The 21812-nt window shown below is 44.9% G+C and overlaps 1 protein-coding gene across 6 annotated transcripts in view; it reads right to left on the reverse strand.

Annotated features, from left to right (window-relative positions):
* LOC138582468 (anillin-like) overlaps nt 1–21812 on the reverse strand; it is a 717297-nt gene that overhangs the window by 642915 nt on the left and 52570 nt on the right. For all 6 annotated transcript variants that reach the window (XM_069653796.1, XM_069653830.1, XM_069653821.1 and 3 more), the window contains exons 2-3: nt 1541–1612; nt 672–872 (exon numbers count right to left, since the gene is read on the reverse strand). In XM_069653796.1, the coding sequence (XP_069509897.1) occupies nt 672–872; nt 1541–1574 (235 nt within the window). In that variant the 5' untranslated portion in view covers nt 1575–1612. The remainder of the gene's footprint in view (nt 1–671; nt 873–1540; nt 1613–21812) is intronic.

Below are 21812 nucleotides of genomic sequence, written 5' to 3' on the forward strand. Positions count from 1 at the left end.
GGAGTGTATATTAGGATTTGGTAGCTCGCTCCCAATTACTGCATTACATTATACTCGCATCTGAATGACCATCCAATCTTATCCCTCAAGTGGCCAAGGAGGTCTCAAGTGGCCAAGGAGGTATGGTTCTTTGAGGATTAAAATTAACCCTTCTTCCAATGTTGTGTTCCCTGCAAACAGGTTTATACGCCCAATGCCAGTCAGTTTGGCACACTACTGAACATGAGAGCAAGAAAGGAATCGGAAGAGGAAGAAGAGTGTGTACTACTGAAAACAGGAAGCAACTTCTGATGAGGGCCTGTGCTATGGATCACAGAGGACATCATGAAGGACAAAATGGTACATGGCTACTGAACACAAGAGTATACTGTGAGGACAAAGGCCAGCCCTGCAGAAAACAGATAGGACACCAAAAAGGAAACACAATTACAGAACTCAAGTTACACAGAGCATGGGACAACAGTGGGCAGAACAAGAGGACAGCCACAACCTGAGCCACAAACACAGTAAATACATGGAGGATATAAAAGAGGGCAAAGAGAGTGTTAGAAAATGAACAGAGTTGGAAACACAAACAGACAACATCTGGAGTGAAACTTATTTTTAAAAAAATGTTTTAAAAAAAGGTCACAACTGATATTTCCATTCTACAAGAAGCTGCATACACTTACTGCTCAGTTTCTGGATTCGCGATTTCACAGAAACGATTGCCGGTGTGTCTGGTTTCACAACCCATTCTGCTCTTGGTGTGGAGGAGGTTCCAGGTTTGGGAGAGCCATAAGACCCCACTGAGAGCAAGGGATCGGTGTTCTCATCTTCCTCAGAGGAAGTAGGCCTTCGTTTCTTGGAAGATTCATTGGTATCGTCCGAACCTGCAAAATGAACATGGTTACATTTGAGCATTCCATCACATAGGTTATTAGACAAATAAACCCCAGACTGGAACTGGAGCACGACACTGCCCTCCCACCCACAACATAGACACATCCAGGCAAGGCACCCTTCCCTTCAAACTACTGGGCACCAAGCACAAGCATGGTAAACTGCCGTAGCAAAAATCGGGCAAAGACAGCAGCCACACTTCCCTCTTCCTCATAAAAGGGAACAAAGTAAAATTCATTTTCAGGCCAGGAAGAGTGTAAATCTTTTGGGCCTTCCTCAGCGGGTGGAATTAGGGAGTGACAATGAGCTTCTGTTATCCTGCCTGGCACTGAAAACAGACACTGCTGCTGCCACAAGCAAGAAGTAAGGAAAAGGTACAAAATAACCAGCAGCTGTCAACTGCGAGAAATTAAGCTCAGAAAGGCACATTGGGGTATCTAAGAAATAAAACAGGGGGCATGGCCTACCTCCTACGGTCCAAAAAGGAATGTTAGAAAAGACAGTCACCCAGGATTGTCAGACTTTGGAGTTATGAACAGAAAATATGGAATGAACATAAAGACTGTCAGTGACTCGAAGAAGCAGATGTGGGCACAGGCCAAACAGAGAAATACAATCCAAGCAGAAGGATAACAAAAAGAAAAGGTCACTCTCTTACGTAGTCTCTTCAGGGGCTGCCTTTCAGTCGTCATCCTTGCATAAAACAGGTACTCTGGCCAGGTGCCCTTTCCTGTTGAGTTGGGAAATAACACATTTAGAGTTTTTACCAGTGAACGGATTGGTGGAATTACATTACTGGGCATCACATGCATCTAAATGGTTCAAAAGGTTGTCTATGGGAAAATATGGACTTCAAAAAAATCTGCATGGTTCGGAGATGGGATGATGTGAACAATGGGGGGGGCGAGCTATTGATGCGCTTCACATGTTCTAAAGCAGACTTTCAGCTTTTGGTAAAAGGAAGTGGCCAACATGTCCAAAATAAACTGGTAATTTCTTAACTGAGAGTAACACTATTTTACTGAAGGCAATAATAAAACACCACAACTATAAAAGTAACCATTACAGAGCTAAGACCTTCTCTCCTTTCGAGTTCCGTAGAACATCCGACAAAATAGAGGGAAAGCCTAAGTAACAACTGCAGGGTTTGAAATTGAGGGGAGCTGGGAGATACTTAGCTCCTGCTTGCATTCTAGAAGAGCCTGGTTTGATTGAAACCAGCAGCTACCAGGAGCTCCTTTTGGCTTGCCAAGGCCAACTGATGCCAAACAAACGTACCTATGTTATATTATCTCTGTGCATTTGGGACAATCTACACACAAGCATTAGAACGCATCTATAAAACATTAAAAGCATAAGGGGTATAGAGAATAGACAAAATAATAAGTTACATTTGCTCAACCCTATATACCAACTCCTCGTTCCTCGGGGCTAGCTCCTCCTCACTGGTTAATGCCAGATACCCAGGAGCTGCTTTTAGCTCCATCTCAAAAAGTTGAATCTCATGATAAAATTGATATGTACACAATAAAATCGAAAATGTGAAGTTGAATGGTTTAAAAACAAAATAATAAAAATGAAAATCTATTTTGACACTTTTTGTAACACAATAGTCTCAACACGACTTAACTCTACCCTATCTGGATTGTCTTTAAAACATCTTATTAAACACGGCTAACCTTAAGCACGCTTCTTAATCTCAGATAACATTTACCTAACAATAGTGCTCTTGGCTGCCTTGCCATTCAGCCAGCCTGCAGAGGAGTAATTTCAAACATCAATTTTGTTAGCTTATACTGCCTTTTCCGATTCCAGACAGTTTTCGCCATTACTGCCTTTTCCGATTCCAGACAGTTTTCTCTATATGTTTTATTCAATTTTGAGCATTTTGTGTTTTTCCTTCTATATTCTTGGTATTTCTCCAATTGTTATGTACCCGATCTAAACTAGTCTTTGTCCACAGTTCCGCAATCCATGATCTGTTTCAAACCAGGACAACATATGTCAAATTTGTAAAGACTGCCCCAGTGTTTGTAAATCATCTTAATGTGTACCTTATTTGAATTTTCTTCCAGTGCTTGCACTACTACCCAGAGGGTCTCGAAGAGCCTTACAAGGTTCAAAAGTTCAGAAGGTGAGCGTTGAAACAGAGGTTACTGTTAAGATGGAGTTCTGAACTCTGACCTGGTGGGCAGAGGTTCAGAAGGCCAGTCTAGTTTCTTGGAACAGGGTAACCTTCTGGACAAGCCAGACCAATCAAGGTAGCATTGGCGGTGGTCAAGACTAGGTCTCAGGAGGAGCGAAGGTGACTGAAAGCCTGCAAGGAGGGCACACAGTAAAAGGACACTACAAATCAATCCCAGTCAGGTGTATATATCAAAATAATACATATACATTTATTCAAGGCCTTTTGAAATCAAGCACAAAGCAAATATCAACAGAAATACTCAAACCAACACAACACTACTATGAAACATATATACAGTGACCCAGTGGCCTAAAGGAATAGTGCATAGAATGGGTCCACAACCCAAGAGGGGGGGGGGGGGGCAAACAGTGCAAATGTACTTTAGGCAGTTCTTCATCAATCAATCCCCAACTCAGAGGCAGTCCAGTCCCTAAGAAGAGTGGAGCCTAGTGCTCAAAAGTACTTTCGGATGCAGGTGCACACGATCGTGCGGTAGAACAAAAACGGGGTCTCTTGAAGGGGCTGTAGCCGTTCAGGAAGTTGGCTGAGGCGATGAAGAATTGGTTCCCACTATTCAAAGAGGGTCTCCCCAAGAGGGCAGAACAGGTTCCAGGAGTTAGGAATAGGACAGTAGCACAGGCAGGCTACCTGTGGAAAGGTGAGTGGCCCTCAGTGGAGAACCGTGCGTAAAAATGGATGGATGCGCTAGGGGCTACTGGTAAGGGTTGCAAGTACTCACAGACCCTAGGCGCACTCCGGACCAAACTTCGGCAGTCGAGTCCACTTCGGTTGCAGGTTCAAATGCGGCAATTGTCCGGCTCTGCAGCAGAGTTACAGCGATGATTCCATGGCAGGTCAGTGGCGATTTCTCCGTTCCTGATGAAGGGATCAGGCCAATTTCACTGTAGCAGGTCTCGGGGCACAGCGGCAAGGCACCTGCAAAGTTATTCACCACGGCTGGGCGACACAGTGACCACATGCATTCGGGTTCAGGCGTACTCAATTCCAGACCTAGGGCACCTAGGGGTACGAAACTCGGCAGGAGAGTGCATTGGATCCCCAGTGCTCATGATCTAGCAGTTTCAGAGCAAAGGTCCTGCGCAAGCTGGTCAGTTCACAGGTTGGCCCACGAACACTTCCAAAGAGGCTCGCTTGAAGGTTAAGAAGAAGGTACCGTGAATAGTTGTTCCCACTATTCAAATGGGTCAAAGCGCCTTTGCAGATCTTCTAGTTCGATCAGATGCAGAGCTCTCCTGCGGGATGACAGCGGGCTCAGGGTGCCAAACATTCCAGCGGGTCACCAGCGGTTCCTCGACTCGGCTCCTTAGTTTCAGGATACCTGGATCCTATCCTAGGTTCAGTGAGAACTCAAGAGATCGACCTGGTATGGGCGTTTGGCGCCTTCTCTTATCCAGAATCTCCTTTGCGCCAAAAACGAAGAGGACCCCAATGGGAGATCTGCTCACATACAGGCACACCAGACGTGGACCAATCACGGACCACAGTGGTCCCAGTCATTCCCAGCACACTAGACTCTCTGGCACCCAGGATGTGTATTGGAACCAGACAGTCCAGCCCACATCATGAAGGCACATACACAAGGCATGCAGAAGCCTGCGAAAGCTTGGCGTTTCGCAGGAGAATGCATGACCAAATAAGGACTAACCCGGGTCTGCTCGACCTGGGGAAGGCAAAGGGACAAGATGGCCAAAAGGCAGGACAAAGAACCTCGTGGTATGGCCATTTTGGAGCCAGACCACCTTCTGCCAAACGCGGTAAATACGGTTTGCATGACAAGAAAGGGTTAAAAATAGGCAAAAGTAAATGCTGCCACCAGCCCTGTCCAAGGCACATCTGTACATCTACCAAAAATCCTTTGAGGGAGTCTAGGGCCTTTGGAAACGAAAGGAAGACCCAAGCGCACTGTACTGTAAGGTATTCTGTGCACTTGCAACATGGTGCAGAAAAGCTGCAACATTGGAAAGGACTAAGGGAAAGAAAGTCTCCCAGTACTGACTGTCTTTCAGGGCATGTCAGTTTCCCCATAACAAAGTGAGCGAAAGCCCAGCGGAGTGCAGCAGAAGGCTGTGCTCCACTGGCAAAGGTCAGGCTAGGCTTGTCAGACAACAGCAAAAAAGTTGGGGGGGGGGGTGTTGTTCACAACTGGAGGTCAAATAACACATAAATGGGAAGCTTTCCTAACAGTTAAAACATTTTTCAAGACAGGATAGAAAGGACACACAGGTAATGTCAGGGGACGTGGCATGACTGGATTAGGTGCAGAAATTTCAGGGGGTGGATCACTTAAACCTCTCTCCATTTCCAGGCTATGTCCCTTTTGCAATCACATGAGCCAGTGGAATAGAGGTCTTGGGGCCTCATTACGACCCAGGCGGTAAGTTACCGCCTGGGTCGTACCTTTACCACCATGGCGTAAACTACGTTTACGCCATGGTGGTTGGCGGACTTACCGCCCCATTCCGAGGTTGGCGTGGCGGTAAGTCCCCAATCCCCATTCCCATTTTTGCCCCATAGGGCATAATGGGAGTGGGGAAGGCGTTAATTACGCCACCGTAAAGTACGGTGGCGTAATTAACATCAAGGTCCCTTAGCGCCATGGATTTTAACGCCTGCTAAAAAGCATGTGTTAAAACCTCCATGGCGCTAAGGGACCTCGGAATCAGGCGGTAAGGGTCGGCGCTGTTTACGCCGCCGTAAACCCCTTACCGCCTGAGTCGTAATGAGGCCCTTGGTGTACACTGGCACCTTAATTCAAACGTTACCGAAAGCAACACTGCTTTGTTCCCATAAACCGTAGTTACCAACTAACTAAGAAAGTTCTTATATAGCGCACACTAACCCGAAGGTCTCAGGCCGCTCACATAACAAAAACAAGCAAAAAACAAAAAAAGTTGCAGGCGCAACTAAAAGGAACTGGATGCGACAGTCATTCTAGGATGTCATTTGTTGAATTGACGGTTCAGTTAATCGTCAAAAGAGAAATGTTTTGAGACATTTTCTGAACTGCTGAATAGTGGCACATTCCTGCAGTTTTAATGGAAGTGAATTGCAGATGAATGGGGCCCATGCATTGAAGCTTGCCCCTCCAAGCTTTTTCAAAGTAGTGCGTGGGTGAATCGGCAACATCTAGTCATTTGAGCGCAAGGTCCGTTGTGATGTGCTTTTTTGATTCTTGATACAAGGTAGTCTGGTGCTTCACCTCTAAGGCATTTAAATACCAAAACTGAGCCTTTGAAATTAATACGTTGCTCTATCGGGAGCCAATGCAGCTTCCTTCGATATTCCGAGATGTGAGTTTGATGACTAAGACCACAGACGGCTCGAACTGCGCCATTTTGTAGCACTTGAAGTCTCCTGATGTTACCTTTGGATGTTCCAAGAAGGCTGTTACAATAGTCCAATTTTGTATTGACTATGGCCGTCGCAATCAAGGCTCTGTTTGATTTGAACGGATTTGCCACAACAGATGAATGAAGTATGAGCAGGACGATTTCAAGCATGGTGCATGTTTTTGGAAGAAGAGGTGAGAGTCAAAAGACACTCCGCACGTCAGACACCGATAGGATAGAATTTCCATTGATAACAAAGGCTTTATATTGTGCATCAAGATTCTTCAATCTGTGTGGTGTACTGACAATAAGCAGGTGTGTCCTTTTATCATTGAGTGCCAGGGAATTTAGGGCCATCCATTTCTGGATTGCCCCAAGTATCTTGTTCATTTTGGCCAGATCCTCCTCATAGATCCCAGACAGTTTAAAAACTACCTGGGTATCGTCGGCATAGTTGGCAAACTTCACACCAAGGGATTGCAAGAGATCACACACACATTTAATGTATAGGTTAAACAGTGGGGATAAACATGATCCCTGGGGACACCACAGGTTACTGATCTTTTCTGCGATTGTGATGCTCCTTTAGCTACACATGCTATTCTAGGGCCTAGAAAAGATTTTAGCCAGGATACTGTCGCAGGGCAGCATCTACCTACATTCTTTTGTCTATCTGCCAATAGGTCATGATCGACCAAGTCAAACGCTGAAGATCGGTCCTGCAACAGAGCAGAGTTTCCCTCCTCAATAATCTCTGTAATGTTTGTCTTCAAATCTAACAGGGCTGTTTCTGTCCCATGGTTTATTCGAAACCCAGATTGCTCTTTTGCCAATATGTTATTTGTCTCAACAAAAGCTTGAAATTGCGAGTACGCTATCTTGTCGAGAATTTGTAATATAAAAAGGCATATTTGTTATGGGGCGGTAATGTTCAAGAACCAGGGAATCAAGGTTATCCTTATTTAATAGTGGTGTGATCCACGCCTCTTTAATGGCTTCAGGCACATGTGCCTCCAAAAAAGAGCCATTGATGAGCTCTGATCCAAGGATTTAATGTACATGCAAACTCCTCAGAGAGGAGGGGAAAATACCGCCCTTACAAGATGTTGGCTTCAACTTTTATATGACCTCTAATACCTCTTGCTCTGAAATTTCGCTAAACAAGAAGAGATTGGTATTCTGAGAGGGGTCTTGCACACTTATGTCTATATCATCTTCAAAGAGCTGTGTCTCAATCAGTTCCCTGATGCGTACTTAGTGCTGCAGTGTTTTCTGATAGAAACGATCAGAGATATTCTGACACCATTCGTCGTCTACGATAAGTAGGCGGTTCTAGCAGGGCCTTTAAGTTCTTGAAGGACAGAGAATAGTTCTTTAGATTTCGATGGAGCTCTCTCTATCCGAGTGTTAAGGATTGAGCGTTTTGCTTCAAAAATTACTTCTCCTTAACTGATCGTTTGTAATCCATCATTGTGAGGAGGGGCGGATGACTTCTCCATTTACGCTCGGTTTTCCTCTTTTTCATTCTGGACAATATTATTTCTGTCGAAAACTGTAATTTGTGTTCCTTTTATTTCTTAAGCTTGATCTGGCGAAGGGGGGCCCGGGAATCAAAGGCTTTGTTAAGAGCTGCCCTGATAGAGAAGGTAAACTCTTCTAACAGAGGTCTGCTAGCCAGCAATTAAATAATAATGGCTTTATTGTGGATTCAAACGCTTTCAATGTTAACATTTTTAGAATTGAGAGCCAAGCTAGATAAATTTGTTTGCCTATGAATATTACAAAGCTCTAATGGAGTAAAGAGTGATCGGACCAGGGGCACTTCCCTATATTGTAGTGCCAAGGTTTGGTTTTTAGATAATATCCAGTCAAGTATATTTCCTGCGTTATGAGTAGGGTTGTTTACAACCTGATCAAAACCAAGGGATGACAGACTTTGTAGTAATGACAAAGCTTCCAGGTCCTGGGAGTTGTTTCCCATAAATTGAAATCACCCAATATGGTAACAGCTGCAGTGTTTTTAAATGAACCACATATAAAGGCCAGCAGTTGCTCCTCAAAAAAGCAGAGCGTTTCTTGGTGGCCTGTATATAATTAATATACCAAGTGAGCGTGAGGAGACTGGGTTTAGTTTAAGTTGCATTGCCTCACAGGAATCAAGATGAGGAGGTGTGGAAATATAAAAATCCAAGGTCTGTCTAAAGATCATGGTCACTCCGCCACCTCGACTTGTTTTCCCATCAGTTTGAAGGCATTTATATCCATCTGGTGTTGCAAGCGACACAGTGTGCTGAGCTGAATCATGGTGCCACGTTTCCGTAAGAACAAGGATATCAAAGCCATTATACGTAATGCAAATCAGAAATTTCTATGGCATGGAGTACCAAAGAGCGGGTTCGCATTTAATAGTAGTAGTTATTATTATCCAAACATAATGTCACTATATTTTCAATATATTTTCTGTGCATTTTTATGAAGATTTTGTATGGGCTGAGTCACAATTATAGCTGAGTCGTTAGTGTTAGACTGGGCAGAATCTAAGGTGGATACAAGAACAGGCTCATTTCCAGGTGTCCTGGGGTCAACATTTCACTCGTATCGTTTTGTGCACTAGTCTCATCCGTCTCCAATCTGAGGCAAGCTCTTCGGTTCCTCTGGATGGAGGATACAAGACCACAGTGGTTGTAACTTTTTTGCAATCTTTATAATTAGCAGTTTTTCCTATCACAATGAGGGCAAGAAATGTTAGGAAAACAGTATAATCAGAGCACTCACCGATCACGAACCGGCACAAGCCAGCTAGTTGCGTTTGCGCCAGAGCGTTTGCGCCTGAACTGCAAACTGATAGTCTTTTAGAACTACAATATCGCTTGGTGTTGTAGTTTTTGACAATCGTGCGTGCAGAGCCTGGAGCAAGGTTCTGAGACTACTCACAATTATGAATATAGCCAACCATTAGAGCCAAGCAGCAATGAATATCAGGACAGTGTTTAAGGACCAAGGGAGAGAGGAAGGGGGAGAGCCCCGAGACCCAGAATAAAGACAAGGAGCCAGCCCTGGAACCACAAGACAGAGCCCAGAGAACCTAGGGGAGCTAACGCTAGAGCACACGGAGGGAACATGCCGGATAGGGAAAGAAAGGGGTAAAGGCCAGCAAGAAACGAGCCGCATAAGACTGTGAAACAGTGCAGCCAAAACAGACGACCGAGGCCTACAAATTAGCCTGGAACTGAACATTATAGAACAACCGGAGACAACAGTATCCGGCAGGCAGGGGGAACAGGCAGCAATGGAATAGTGCAAAACCGACGGGACCAAAGAAGAGGAATCCTAATCTGGGAGAGCAAGAACAGGAAGGATGCAACAAGGCACACATACAAACCAAACTCCCCTTGGCAACACTGCAGAGCAGAACGAAGGAGGAATGGCACTCACCAAAGAAGATCTACTTGCGGCTATGTCCAAAATCAAACTCGAACTCACTGAAACCGTGAAGGCAGAGGGGGAGAGCATAAGAGAGGAACTGTCACAAGCCATCAGAAATAATCAGAAAGACATTGGCTCACGGGGAGAGCGGGTGATGGTAATGGAAGAGCGCCTAACGGAATGTGACAAAAAGGGTCCCGAATGGACACTACAAGCAAAGGAAACGGAGGACAGACTAATGGCACTAGAAGAGAAGTGCGAGGACCTGGAAAATAGGTTGAGACAGGACAATATACAGAGCAGGAACCGGGGGGAAAGGAGCGGAAGGCCCATACCTGGAAGCCTGCATATGGGAAATGTTTGACTTGGTAGAAGGAGAAGAGGCATGCAGCAGCATGGGGATAGAAAGAGCTCACAGAGTGGGCAGCTGGAGGATGGACCCAGGGGCGAGACCCAGAGACATATTGGTCAAAATGCACAACTACAAAGACCAAGCGCAGTTCATAGGGGCGGCCAGGTCAAAAAGGGAAGATTTGAGTGAGAGGATGCGAAGTGCAGTTGTATGATGACCTATCCCAAGTCACACTGGCAAGGAGGCGCTCATTCAAACCACTCATAGAAGAACTGGAAAAAAAAGAAGCTGAGATATCGATGGCTTTTCCAGACACGGATCCAATTTCACATGGGCAATGAGGAAAAGACTGTCGCCCAGGTAGAGGAAGGACTGAGGGCCTTGGGGATGGCCCCAATTGAGACGGGAGACAACAACATAGAGAACCACTCAGGAGAAACAATGTCCGAGATCCGCCCCGAGCCACAGGGCTGGTCCACGAAAAAGGCGAGGAAGACCTGAGGAGGAGTAATGTAAAATAAACCAACACTCATTATTAAAAGAACTTAAGAACTAGAATATAGCCTGATGTGCGGTAAGACATTGAGGGGAATGGCGAGGGGGGACCGGGTAGGGGGAGGATCCAATACCACGCACGGGTCACCAAGAGGGGCCCACGTCAAGAACCTGGATGCGGATCCAGGGACAGTTACAAGAGGGGAATCCATAACCAGTACGGGGGGCAGTAAGGAGCAAGGGGACGATGGCTCAATCACTCGGAAGAAATGTAAGGTGCCAGAGCAAACAGGGGAACATTTTATCAGGGCAGAATGTATAAACTGACCTCATGGAATGTGAGGGGACTGAACAGCCCCAACAAGAGGGTGGCAGTCCTGAGAAAAATCAACAAGGGGCCTGGAACAGTCTGTTTGCAAGAGACGCATCTAATGAAGGAAGATGAGGGGCACCTGCGTAGTAGGAACTACCCGCTGCAATATCACGCAACAGCAAGAGTCAAACGTGCAGGAGTGGCAATCCTATTCCACAAAAGTATACGAATCAAAGGAACCAAGGTTAAGCGGGACATGGAAGGGAGATATGTGTTGGTAGAAGGGAGAATGAGGAGCCAGACATACATTTGGGCATCAGTCTACACCCCCAACCAGGGACAAGAAGGATTCCTGGGAGGATTCCTGGATGAACTTAGCAAATTCTGGGAAGGAGAGATGATCATATCTGGGGACTTTAACTTAGCAGCAGATCCTGTCTGGGATAGGTCGGGGGGCCTGAGGAGACATGCAACGGGGACAATGCCCAGGCAGCTGGTAGGCAGACTCCAGGAGGAGGGCGTCTGATGTGTGGAGGGCACGTCACCCGCAACAAAGATTACTCCTACTACTCCCATGTCCATAAGACCTACTCAAGGACAGATTATGTAAGGGCAATACGAGGAATATTCCAATTTACCAGTAGAATACAAATGGGGACTATGACACTGTCAGACCATGCTCCGGTCACATTAGAGTGGGAGGTAGGTAACACGCAAAGATGGACGAGGGGCGAGGGTGGAGACTAGAGGAATACCTAATCAGAGATCGAGATGTGAGGCAACAGACCGAGAATGAGAAATGTAAATTTGTGGAAAGGGGGAGGGGAGCAGCCCTGGGGAGAGATCGGAAATGTTTAAAGGGTATGACGTTCTTTCATAGTCAGGCATTTCAAAGCCTGCAGTTTAAACGTATTTCACAGTTCATCAGATTTTTTTGGGGGGTGGGAAAGGGCAGATAGTGGTTGGGGGGGTTGGGTATAGGTAAATATTGGTGCAGGATGCAAAAAAAATGTTTAAAAAATGTATAATAAATAAATAGATGAACTGTCAAACACGTTTAAATTGCAGGCTTTGAAATGCCCAACGATGAAATGACATGGAACTGTTTAAAGAGCAGATAAAGGGATACTTTATAAAGGCTGCAAAGAAAATGTAGGATGAGCGGAGAGAAACTGAGGAGGGTCTAGAAAAAGAGATACAGTTTCTCGAGAAGATCCATAAAGAAAAAAAGGCACACATAAAGTAGCTAAGAAATTAGCACATGCAAAAGGACAGCTGACACAGATGACAAACAGGAACGTTGAATGCACTCTCTTAAGGAGCAGGCAGAGGTTCTACGAACAAGTGGGGACAGCATTGGTGAGACAGATAAGGGTGAGAGAGCAGAAAACCTTCATAGACACGCTGGAAGTCAAAGATGGCGAGTGGGATCAGAGGGATTTAAAAGGAGAATTGTCAAGGACTTCTATGCTGACCTGTACGGGGAAGACCCAGCAGAAAGGTAAGAGCATGCAGCATAACTAGCAAGCTGGGAAGAGCCGAGGCTAACTACCGAACAAAAAGATCAGCTGAAGAGCCCATAGGGTTGGAGAAAGTGCAAAGGGCACTATCCCGATTAAAAGCGAACAAAAGACCGGGGGAAGACTGCCCGACGGCAGTGTTTTACACAACCTTCAAGCACTCATTGTCCAAATCCCTCACAAACTTATTCAGCCACTTTAGAGAAGCAGGAGAGGTTACTAAATACATGAACATTGCGCACATCGCACTCATCCCAAAGGCGGGGGAAGAACCCACACATGTGCTCTTCGTATAGACCTATAGCGCTTCTCAACGTGGATGCCAAGATATACACAAGTGTGCTAGCGGCAAGGTTGGAGGGGATTCTACTGGGGCTGGTGATGCAGGACCAAACACGGTTTATATAGGGGCGGAACATGTTTGAGGGTACTACACATCATTGACAGGGCAGGAAGGGGGTGGTGGGTAGACCCCTACTTGCTTGATGATGTTAGACGCCGAGAAGGCATTTGACCGCGTCAACTGGGCCTTCATGGAGCAAACACTACTGAAAGTGGGGCTGGGAACAAACTTCGTGAGAATGATACAGGCAAACTACCAACACCCGCAAGCCAAGGTAAAAGTTAATGGAGGGCTAACAAATCCATTCTCAATAAGGAGGGGGACAAAGCTGGGGTGCCCACTATTGCCACTTCTGTTTGCGCTAGTTATGGAGCCCTTTGCGCACCGGATAAGGGAAAACAGGGAGATTCAAGGGGTCAAATGAGCAGGGACACAACATAAAATAGGACTGTTTGCAGACGACGTGATCTTGATGATCACTGAGCCGTGGAAATCGCTACCAGCAATAATGAGACCGATAAAAACGTACTCAGCGGTGTCAGGTTTCAAAGTTCATTTTGGGAAATCTTGAACCTATCCATAGGGGAAGTGGAAAGGAGCCAATTGGAGGGAAACAATCCCTTTAGGTGGGCATCAGCACCAATCAAATACCTGGGGGTGAACCTAACCACATCCATCAGACAAACAATGGGGACCAACTATCACCCATTGTTGAAGCAACTCAAAGTAGATCTAGCAAGATGGAGGGGATTGTACATATCATGGTTTGGAAGGGTGGCTGCAATCAAAATGAATGTCCTACCCAGATTACTATACCTGTTCCAGGCAATTACCCTAGCAATCCCCGGCAAATGAATTAAAGATATCAAGGAATGCATCATGAGCTTCATCTGGGGAGGGAAAAAGCAGAGGATAGGAAGGAAAACACTATTTAGGAATACGTCACAGGGGTGAGAGGCCTGCCCCAACATCATGAAATACTATCAGGCGACACAGCTGAGGGCACTGGCAGAATGGGGAAGGAGGGAGAATCGGAAGCACTGGATAAGCATGGAACAGGTGGTAGCGGGGGAGCACCTATGGAAAGTGACTGGACTAAGGAAAGGAGACAGACCAATGGGACTATTTGGGAACCCAATCACGTGTAACACCTTGAGGATCTGGGAAAGGATGAACGAGAGGCTCAAACTATCACCCTGGCCACCACCGCACACACCCTTGTTTGGGAACCCCGCCTTCACACCGAGCAAAGAATGTGGTAGGTTCCAACGGTGGATAGAAGGGGGGATGAGAGTGATCAGCGACCTCTATGAAGGGACGCAATTCCAGTCATTTGAAGACTGTAAAAGAGAAATAGTTCTAAAGGAAGAGGACCGATTTGCATACTAACAACTGAGGCACTGGGCGGGAACTCCCACAATGATGGAAGGGTTCTCGAGGGAGCGCAAAGAATGGGAAAAGCTAATGTCATCCGCAGGAAACAACAGGGGTCTAATCTCACCAATATACAAGATCCTAGTAAGTGGGGAGGAGGAGGGAAGGGCACTGAGGGATAAATGGGAGAAGGTAAAAGGGAAGGCGATCAATGACAGATTAGGACAGGGTGCTAAGGAACTGGTACACCATACACCTCGGTACAACACCAGGAATTACAATATAAGCTTCTACATCACTGGCACTATACCCCGGAGAGGCTCCACAAAATGTTCCCCGCGGAGTGTTGGAGGGATTGTGGGGGGAACGATGGATCATATATATGGTGGGGGTGTCAGCGGCTTAAACATTTCTGGCAGGAGGTGAAATCCAAGGTGCTGGAAATAATGGAGTTGGACAGGAAGTTTGAGGGGACAGAGATACCCCTAGGCACCTTATTTGACAAGCAACAAAGGGTAGGGGGGGATGCCGGACAACTGTGGGCAAACTTAATGATGGCTGCAAAGAGATGCATAGCAAAACAGTGGAATCAGAAAGAACCCCTATCCATCAAACAATGGTACTATGCCATATGGGACATGGTGGTTGTGGAAAAGATGACAGCAGCAATCCGAGGGACGCTGAGGTCATTTGGTAGAGTATGCGCCCCATTCATGAACTATGCAAGTAGGGACACATTGCACCTATACATCCCAAAGAGACTGCAGGCACTGGGAATGCTAGAGGATGAGGAGGAACGAGCAGAGAAATTAGCAACAAGACTGAAAGAGCCGCCCGTAAGGATTTGGAGGAGGGGGTGGGTGTTTTTGATTACTTTTGACTACTGATGTTTAAGTTTTAATAAGTTCACTACAATGTAACACACAGTGTGACATACAGAGATCCAAGTTATCTGTAAATGTAAATCGACCTGAGAAATAAAGATTTGGTTAAAATAATAAATAAAAAAAAGCAGAGATTAAACAAGATCCCACTTTTAATGAGGCGGCAGGTAAAATTGAAAACATTTTAAACTAAAAGGAATTAAAAGTAGGAATAGTACCAGCAGCAAGGTAAACATATAATCAATGAAAACTACTACAATTACTACTGTTCTGGGCGGTCCCACGTCAACAACGAGAGGTTCCTCTCGAACCTCTTGCATTTGAAGTGTACAATGGACTCACTTCCCCTAAGTTATATACCATCATCACATTAGTAGAGCACATGCATATATTTGATCTTTTGTAGATTAAAGCTAGCACTTTTAAGACAGGTGATATGGCAGGTCTGCCCTGCCAGACGCACCCACCCAGAAACCTCCTAGGGAGTCAATAAGCCTTGTAGGAGGCCTGGCACAGCCAGGTCAGCAAGTAAAAAGGACTAATGTCAGTTCAATTCCCAATTTGGAAAAGAAAAAAAGTTAGCACTCAAAGGACCCTCAGCAACACCTTTTATCACAGAAAATAACCATGAAGAGCAACAGGTGGGCTCACCTAAAAGGGAGAATGAATGGACAAAGAAGAGGAATGGTTTCTTTCTGTTTAAGTTCTGCTGTGTTTTGTGTCTGTAGATGCTCATAGAGAGAAATATTATGCCTGCATATGTAGTTTCCTAGCAATCTAGAATCGTAGCAGTTTTAAGATGGAACACTTTGTTAAAAGGATACTTCCCAATTGTAATTAACAAATGATGCTTTTTCAGTGAATGCTTGCTTGCAGTGCACAAAAGTATTTTTCAGAGTTCCTGTGCGGTTGAGTTTATGAAAGCTGCAACTATGTAGTGTGTTCATACGCAATGCAACTTTTCTGAAGCCAGACATCTCTGCCATTATGTGGTTATGTGCTGTATTAATTTTCAGGTTTAGTCGTGTTCTAGTTGCCCGTCACAAACTTTTTCATACTGTTCTAACAATTTAATGTACACTCTTAATTATTAAAACAGGGTTCAAAATACTCCCACCTCAAAACCTTATCTGGGGCATGGATGAATACGCAATGTCTAGTTTAAGTCCATTACACCTGAACTTGAAGTCTATGGGCCTCATTACGAGTCCAACGGTAACCCTGACGGTGCTACTGACGGATTGCCGCCGGACTTGTAATAAGTTACTGGCGCCTACTTCCCGGTGCCACCGGCTCATTACAAGAGCGGCGGCCCGGGAAGTCAACCGCTGGTAAATTGTAACTCCTCATACCCATAGAGGCCAATGGGACTATATGGGAGTGGGGACTCGGAAGCGCAGGCACCGTTAACATTGCCGGCGCTTCCGTGCCTACCGTGGCTGCTGTGCCCGGCAGGGTCAGACCGGTTGGGCACAGCAGCCACAGCAGGTAGACTCAGTTTTCCAATCCAAAAACAAGGGTGTCTGTGAGCTTACCGGCACCCTTGTTTCCGGACCGGCAAACTCCTAATGGGGCCCCATCTGGTAAAAATGGCCAGAGGCAGCAGGGCCCTTGCTCAAGGTTGAGCGATTGTCATTACACCAATCGGAGGTCAATCACAGCCCCTTTCAAATCTTCAAGACTATACTTAAAACATTGAAAACCTGACTCTTGAGCTAGTGCACGCGCTGCTACAAAAACAATAATGAAATGGTTGCATTTGTCAATGAAACGGAAACTTGGCAACATATTTCCCTGTATTGGTAATCCAGATAGGTACTTCAAATTTGCATGTAGCGGGATTCCTCCCAACGTCCGAGGAAATGTGGTTATAATTAGCTCAGTGGATAACTTACTACCCTTTGAAGGATGTAAGGCCAATTTATGCCAGCCAACATTGGACCATGACATTATATATAGATTTTAGCATTGGGCACTAGCCCACCTTATCACAATATTGGGGTACAATTAAGTAGTTCTAGTAAATGAGGACTTTTATTAGTCATCAACTGACAATTATGCCATCAAACATCAAAACACATATTACAAGTCAAGTTTGCTTTACTGTGTCCTTGGGCAGGTTTGGTTGCGTCACAGAACTTTTAACATATACAAGAGAGATCAAATGTGCAGACATCATTAGAGGAAAAATGAAACTTAACTAGCGACTTATCCACCAGTAAATTAACACCTCCTCTCTTCTGCAACATGGTTTAGGAAGTGAACCAGCTGTAGAGTGGCTTGGAAATGATAAACAAATAATTTGTTGTTTTCTAAGGTCGAGTTACTTCCATTTACGATTTTTCCAAATTCCTACTTTGTAGAGTTTTTCTAAACCGCTGAAGCAGAGTTAACCTTTGTACTTGAACTAGTCGCAATCAATGCTATTTAAGTTCTATCTGTGATGAGCTTGCACTGCAGAGGCAATAAACTGTTCCAGTTTTATGTGGGTGGTGTTCCCACTGCTGTTACGCTATTCCTATTCTATGTTAGGGGCTAAGCAATTCAAGTACCCGCGGCGGGCAAGTTCTTCATGATGGGAATTTAGACTGCTAAGGCCTATGCTATTCCGTTGCTATTTGAGTGTAGCTTGTTTTCCAAGGCCCTTCATCTACCTGTTCAATGCGAGGGTGCTTGCACTGCTCCATCCCATGCAGTTCCTTCTCAATGCAAATGGAACTTCTACTGCTCTGACAGATGACTTATCAGTGGTAATCTTGTACTGCTCAGAACAATGGTATTCCTGTTCCATGTGAGGTCCATGGCATGTCTTTTCTATGTTAGATGGGGTATATACACTGCTGAGGTCTATGCTGTACCTGTCATACGTGAAGGGGCGCTTCTACTACGGACACCCATTTCTTCGGTTCTCTGTGTGGGTATCGCCTACCCCCTTGCTTTACGTTGCACTGATGCACTTCACCTGTTCTAGATGATGAAAGCTTACATTGATGTTGCCCTGATTAGCCTGTGTGAGGGAAGCATGATGATGATTTCCATACAGTTACAACTTTTCACATGCGTTGACTGTATATCGCATACCTTTTACTTTCTTGTGAAGGAGAACATACATTTTTACTCCCTTAAAAATCACATTTACTTTCAAAGAGTAAAAACCTTCCACCTCAAAATCTTATCTAGAGCACTGGTCGTAGTGCAGAAGCTAGAGGGGGATACCAGAAATAGTTCACAGGGAAAAGCAGACATACAAAAGTGATGCAGGGCTAACTAACGTGTTGTCGAGTATAGAGCTGCCCATTGATGTCCCTTATGTATTACCGATTGTCAGTGCCTGCGGGCATGACGCATAGCACGTACCACGGTTCAGCATAAACACATGCTGCCCTGTGGATACATGGGTGGGGCAGTTCTATTCTGAAAGCTTCTAGAAAAGCTACAAACAGGTTGTGCAGGGCTAACAGATTCTTGAACGTACTGCTCTGTGCAGGCGCCAGTGATGCTGTCCCAGGAAACAAGCAAATAAAGGATGGGCATGCACGTTTTCCAGGGGTTCCCGCGTATGTTGCTCTGGACTACATCATTACCAGTCTTAAAATGCATAATTTATTTTCCTCTGAATGCATTGTAGACCCAAAATGGTCTGCACTTATATAGCACCAATCACAGCTAAATCGGGATGAGTGGAAAGGTGAGCTGTTTTGGGCATAAATGGACTGCAAATGGGAGGAAGACTAGATGTAACTTCCAAGTAGATGGCATGCCTAAGCACAGGGATGCAGGATTAATAAACCTATTCACAGTGTATGAGCCCATGTAGCTGGGTCCCCGCTTCTTCATACCCTCAATCAAAAGGTTACAAGTGAACAACCAGATTTGCGAGGGCTCTGCAGTGGGACCATTCTGGTGGGTACTTACCGAACTGTGTTCCGGTTGTCTTTTGGATGCTCATTAACTGTGCATGAACCTAGGTATGGTTTGGTGTAATGAGCGTTACATTGTCGTTGGCTACTGAGAGCCGGGATACTTTTGGTAGAACAGCTGGTAACCACATCAGATGGAAACCAAGACAAGCAAGAAAAAAGTAAATACTCCAAAGTAAGGAGCATGGTGCATTACTGTAAGCACATTCTGCATTCCATATAAGCGAGACCAGACCTTTTTGCGACCAGACACCTCATGTAATGATCTGGTATTTAGTTTAGACGTTACGTCAGTCAGTCTCTGGGCGGTATGCCCAAGGACAATCTGTGGTCTACACCGAGGAGGCCTGGCAAACCCTGGTGGTGAATTGTGGCCCACAGACGGTCAGTGATAGCAAGTAAAATGTCAGAAAACGTAGTACATTTAGGTGGGGGGGGGGGGGGAGTCAGGTCTGGTGTAAATGGAATACTGACAAGACATGAAACGAACAATTTTGGAAAGCACATCTACCAATATGGCGTCACCTATGCCTGTGGATTGGGAGTCCCTGATGAAATCAAGAGATATTTGGGCAACGTCTTCTCCTGCAGCATTCCTTCCAGATTCCCATGATGGTCTTTGCCTTGCCTTGGATGCATATATTGCATGTGTCAACGTACAAAAGGAAGTATTTCCTTATAGATGGCCACCAGAGAGGCAGCATATCAAAACAAAATTGCCAACCTGGATGTCCTGCCATCAAGGAATTCTAGTAACACTGGAACGCAAGATGTTGCAATGTAGTGGTGGGCAAGCTCTGGGCTGACTTGGAGTATGGTAGGCCATTGTGAAAGATTAGTTAAATGGCTACAGTCACATGGTGTTGTACCCACCAAACCTATCCTTACAAAAGCAGTAATGGGGCAGGACACAAAAAGGACACATCCTTCAGGTATTTGCTGTAACATTAGTTTCATATCAAATGCACTTTGCTCATTCATATGGGACAAAACGTCTGGCTTGCCAGTTATTGTAACAGGACAGTAGGTTATCAAAAAGTTGTAGACAAACATTTTTTTTAAAAAAAAAAAAAGAATAAGAAACCACCACAGGTTGCAGCACACCCATTGTGCGTTGATGCACTTCACCCCATTTTTAAGGTCACCACGTTTCCGTTATCTGTGAATAATGTAATAGTATGCCAAACCACTCGTCCCACACGTGACAGTGCTGCCATTCTAAACTGCATTAATGGTTAATTCAGGTGCAAACATGTCAGGTTGAAAGCTACTATCCAGTCATTAAAAGTCACCACACATACGCAAAGCATCCCATTTCTTACTCACTAAGAGTCTTATTTATCACTATACAATGGCTATGGGCGAGCGCACATTTTGCACTCTAGCAACTATTCCCTACACATAATGGTATAATTGTTTTAAGCAGGGTTTGGCTTATGAGAAAAGGCAACAAGGTGTAGCATGAGTTTGGGGGAAGCACTTTGATACCACTGCTACAATTGTGAAGTCTGAACCATCCACTTCTAAGGCAAAGAACCATCCTGGATTGGAGGATGTAAACCCAGGACAGAGGTGTAAGTCTATTGCAAGTAATCAAACGCGTCTTGTGCCATAGAAGACAGAGTATATAGAGGGGACTGGTATTATCAGTCAAACATATTGGGGAAGCCATAAGGGAGGAATACTCTTTGATAATACAATAGCAAAAATGGGAGAAGCCCAACAAGGCTTGCATGTCTTCACATATTTGGAATAGACGACTGCAGGAAGGCTTGCATCTTTGCCAACAAATTACTGACCATTATAAGTCAGTAACTTGACCTTGCCACAAGGGTATAGGGACCCCTCTCAACCTGGGGTGACAAACCTGCCAATGTGAAGCCAGAGTTAGTCCTACACGGGGGGTGTGGGGAGTGGCAACTGGAATGGCCCCAGTTACTGTCCCCTCCCAAAATCCCTTTATGTGCTTGGCCAGTACCACTGTGAATCACCCCATACCTCTTCATAAAGATGCTGGCCAGTTTCTTTCTTTTTTTTTTTTATTTTTTTTATTTTATTGTTTCGGTAGTAAATTTTACTTTACACCTTTACAAATATTAATAAACATAAAAAACATCTAAAGATCTCTTATGTACACATACAACCAAATTTCATTTCCTCTAAAACAGACTTTAAAATAAAATCCTTCGGGTGAGCGGAAACAGGGTGTTAGCAATCATAAAACTACTACAATATACTGTAAACGTATACAACTTAACAGGACAACCTCCTCCCAAAAGCACCCTTATAGATGATAGGGCAGAGGTGAGCGAAAAAGGAAGGGAGACACAACAAGCAGTCAATCAAAGTTCAATAACACACAACATAATTAAATACGACAATAAGTTCATATCCAAACTAATCATATCAGCCAAATCTCCTGTTACCTATGCGAAAGAGCCAACCTTATGCTGTTAAAACTTGCGTGATTCATCGTCAATAGCTGTTCTTCAATCAAAGTAACCAGTCTAACAGTTGCTAGTATAATAGCATTCGAGGAACCCTGCATGCATCTTATCCATACTAGATTGGCTTCAAAGCTTGAGTAAGAAAAGAACAAAGAAGCCAAGCAACACAATCTTTGATTCGCAAAGAATTTACAGTAGATAAATAGATGTTGTAGCGTTTCCTTTTCCAATCTGTTCAAGCAAAAACGACATCCATGCCCCATTGCCGACTCTCCATAACCGGCCCAAGACCGAATCCGCTCTCCCGTGTGGATAAGA

This window comes from Ambystoma mexicanum, chromosome 1p (genome assembly GCF_040938575.1).
Source record: "Ambystoma mexicanum isolate Mex_15411 chromosome 1p, UKY_AmexF1_1, whole genome shotgun sequence".
NCBI classification, from domain to species: domain Eukaryota; kingdom Metazoa; phylum Chordata; class Amphibia; order Caudata; family Ambystomatidae; genus Ambystoma; species Ambystoma mexicanum.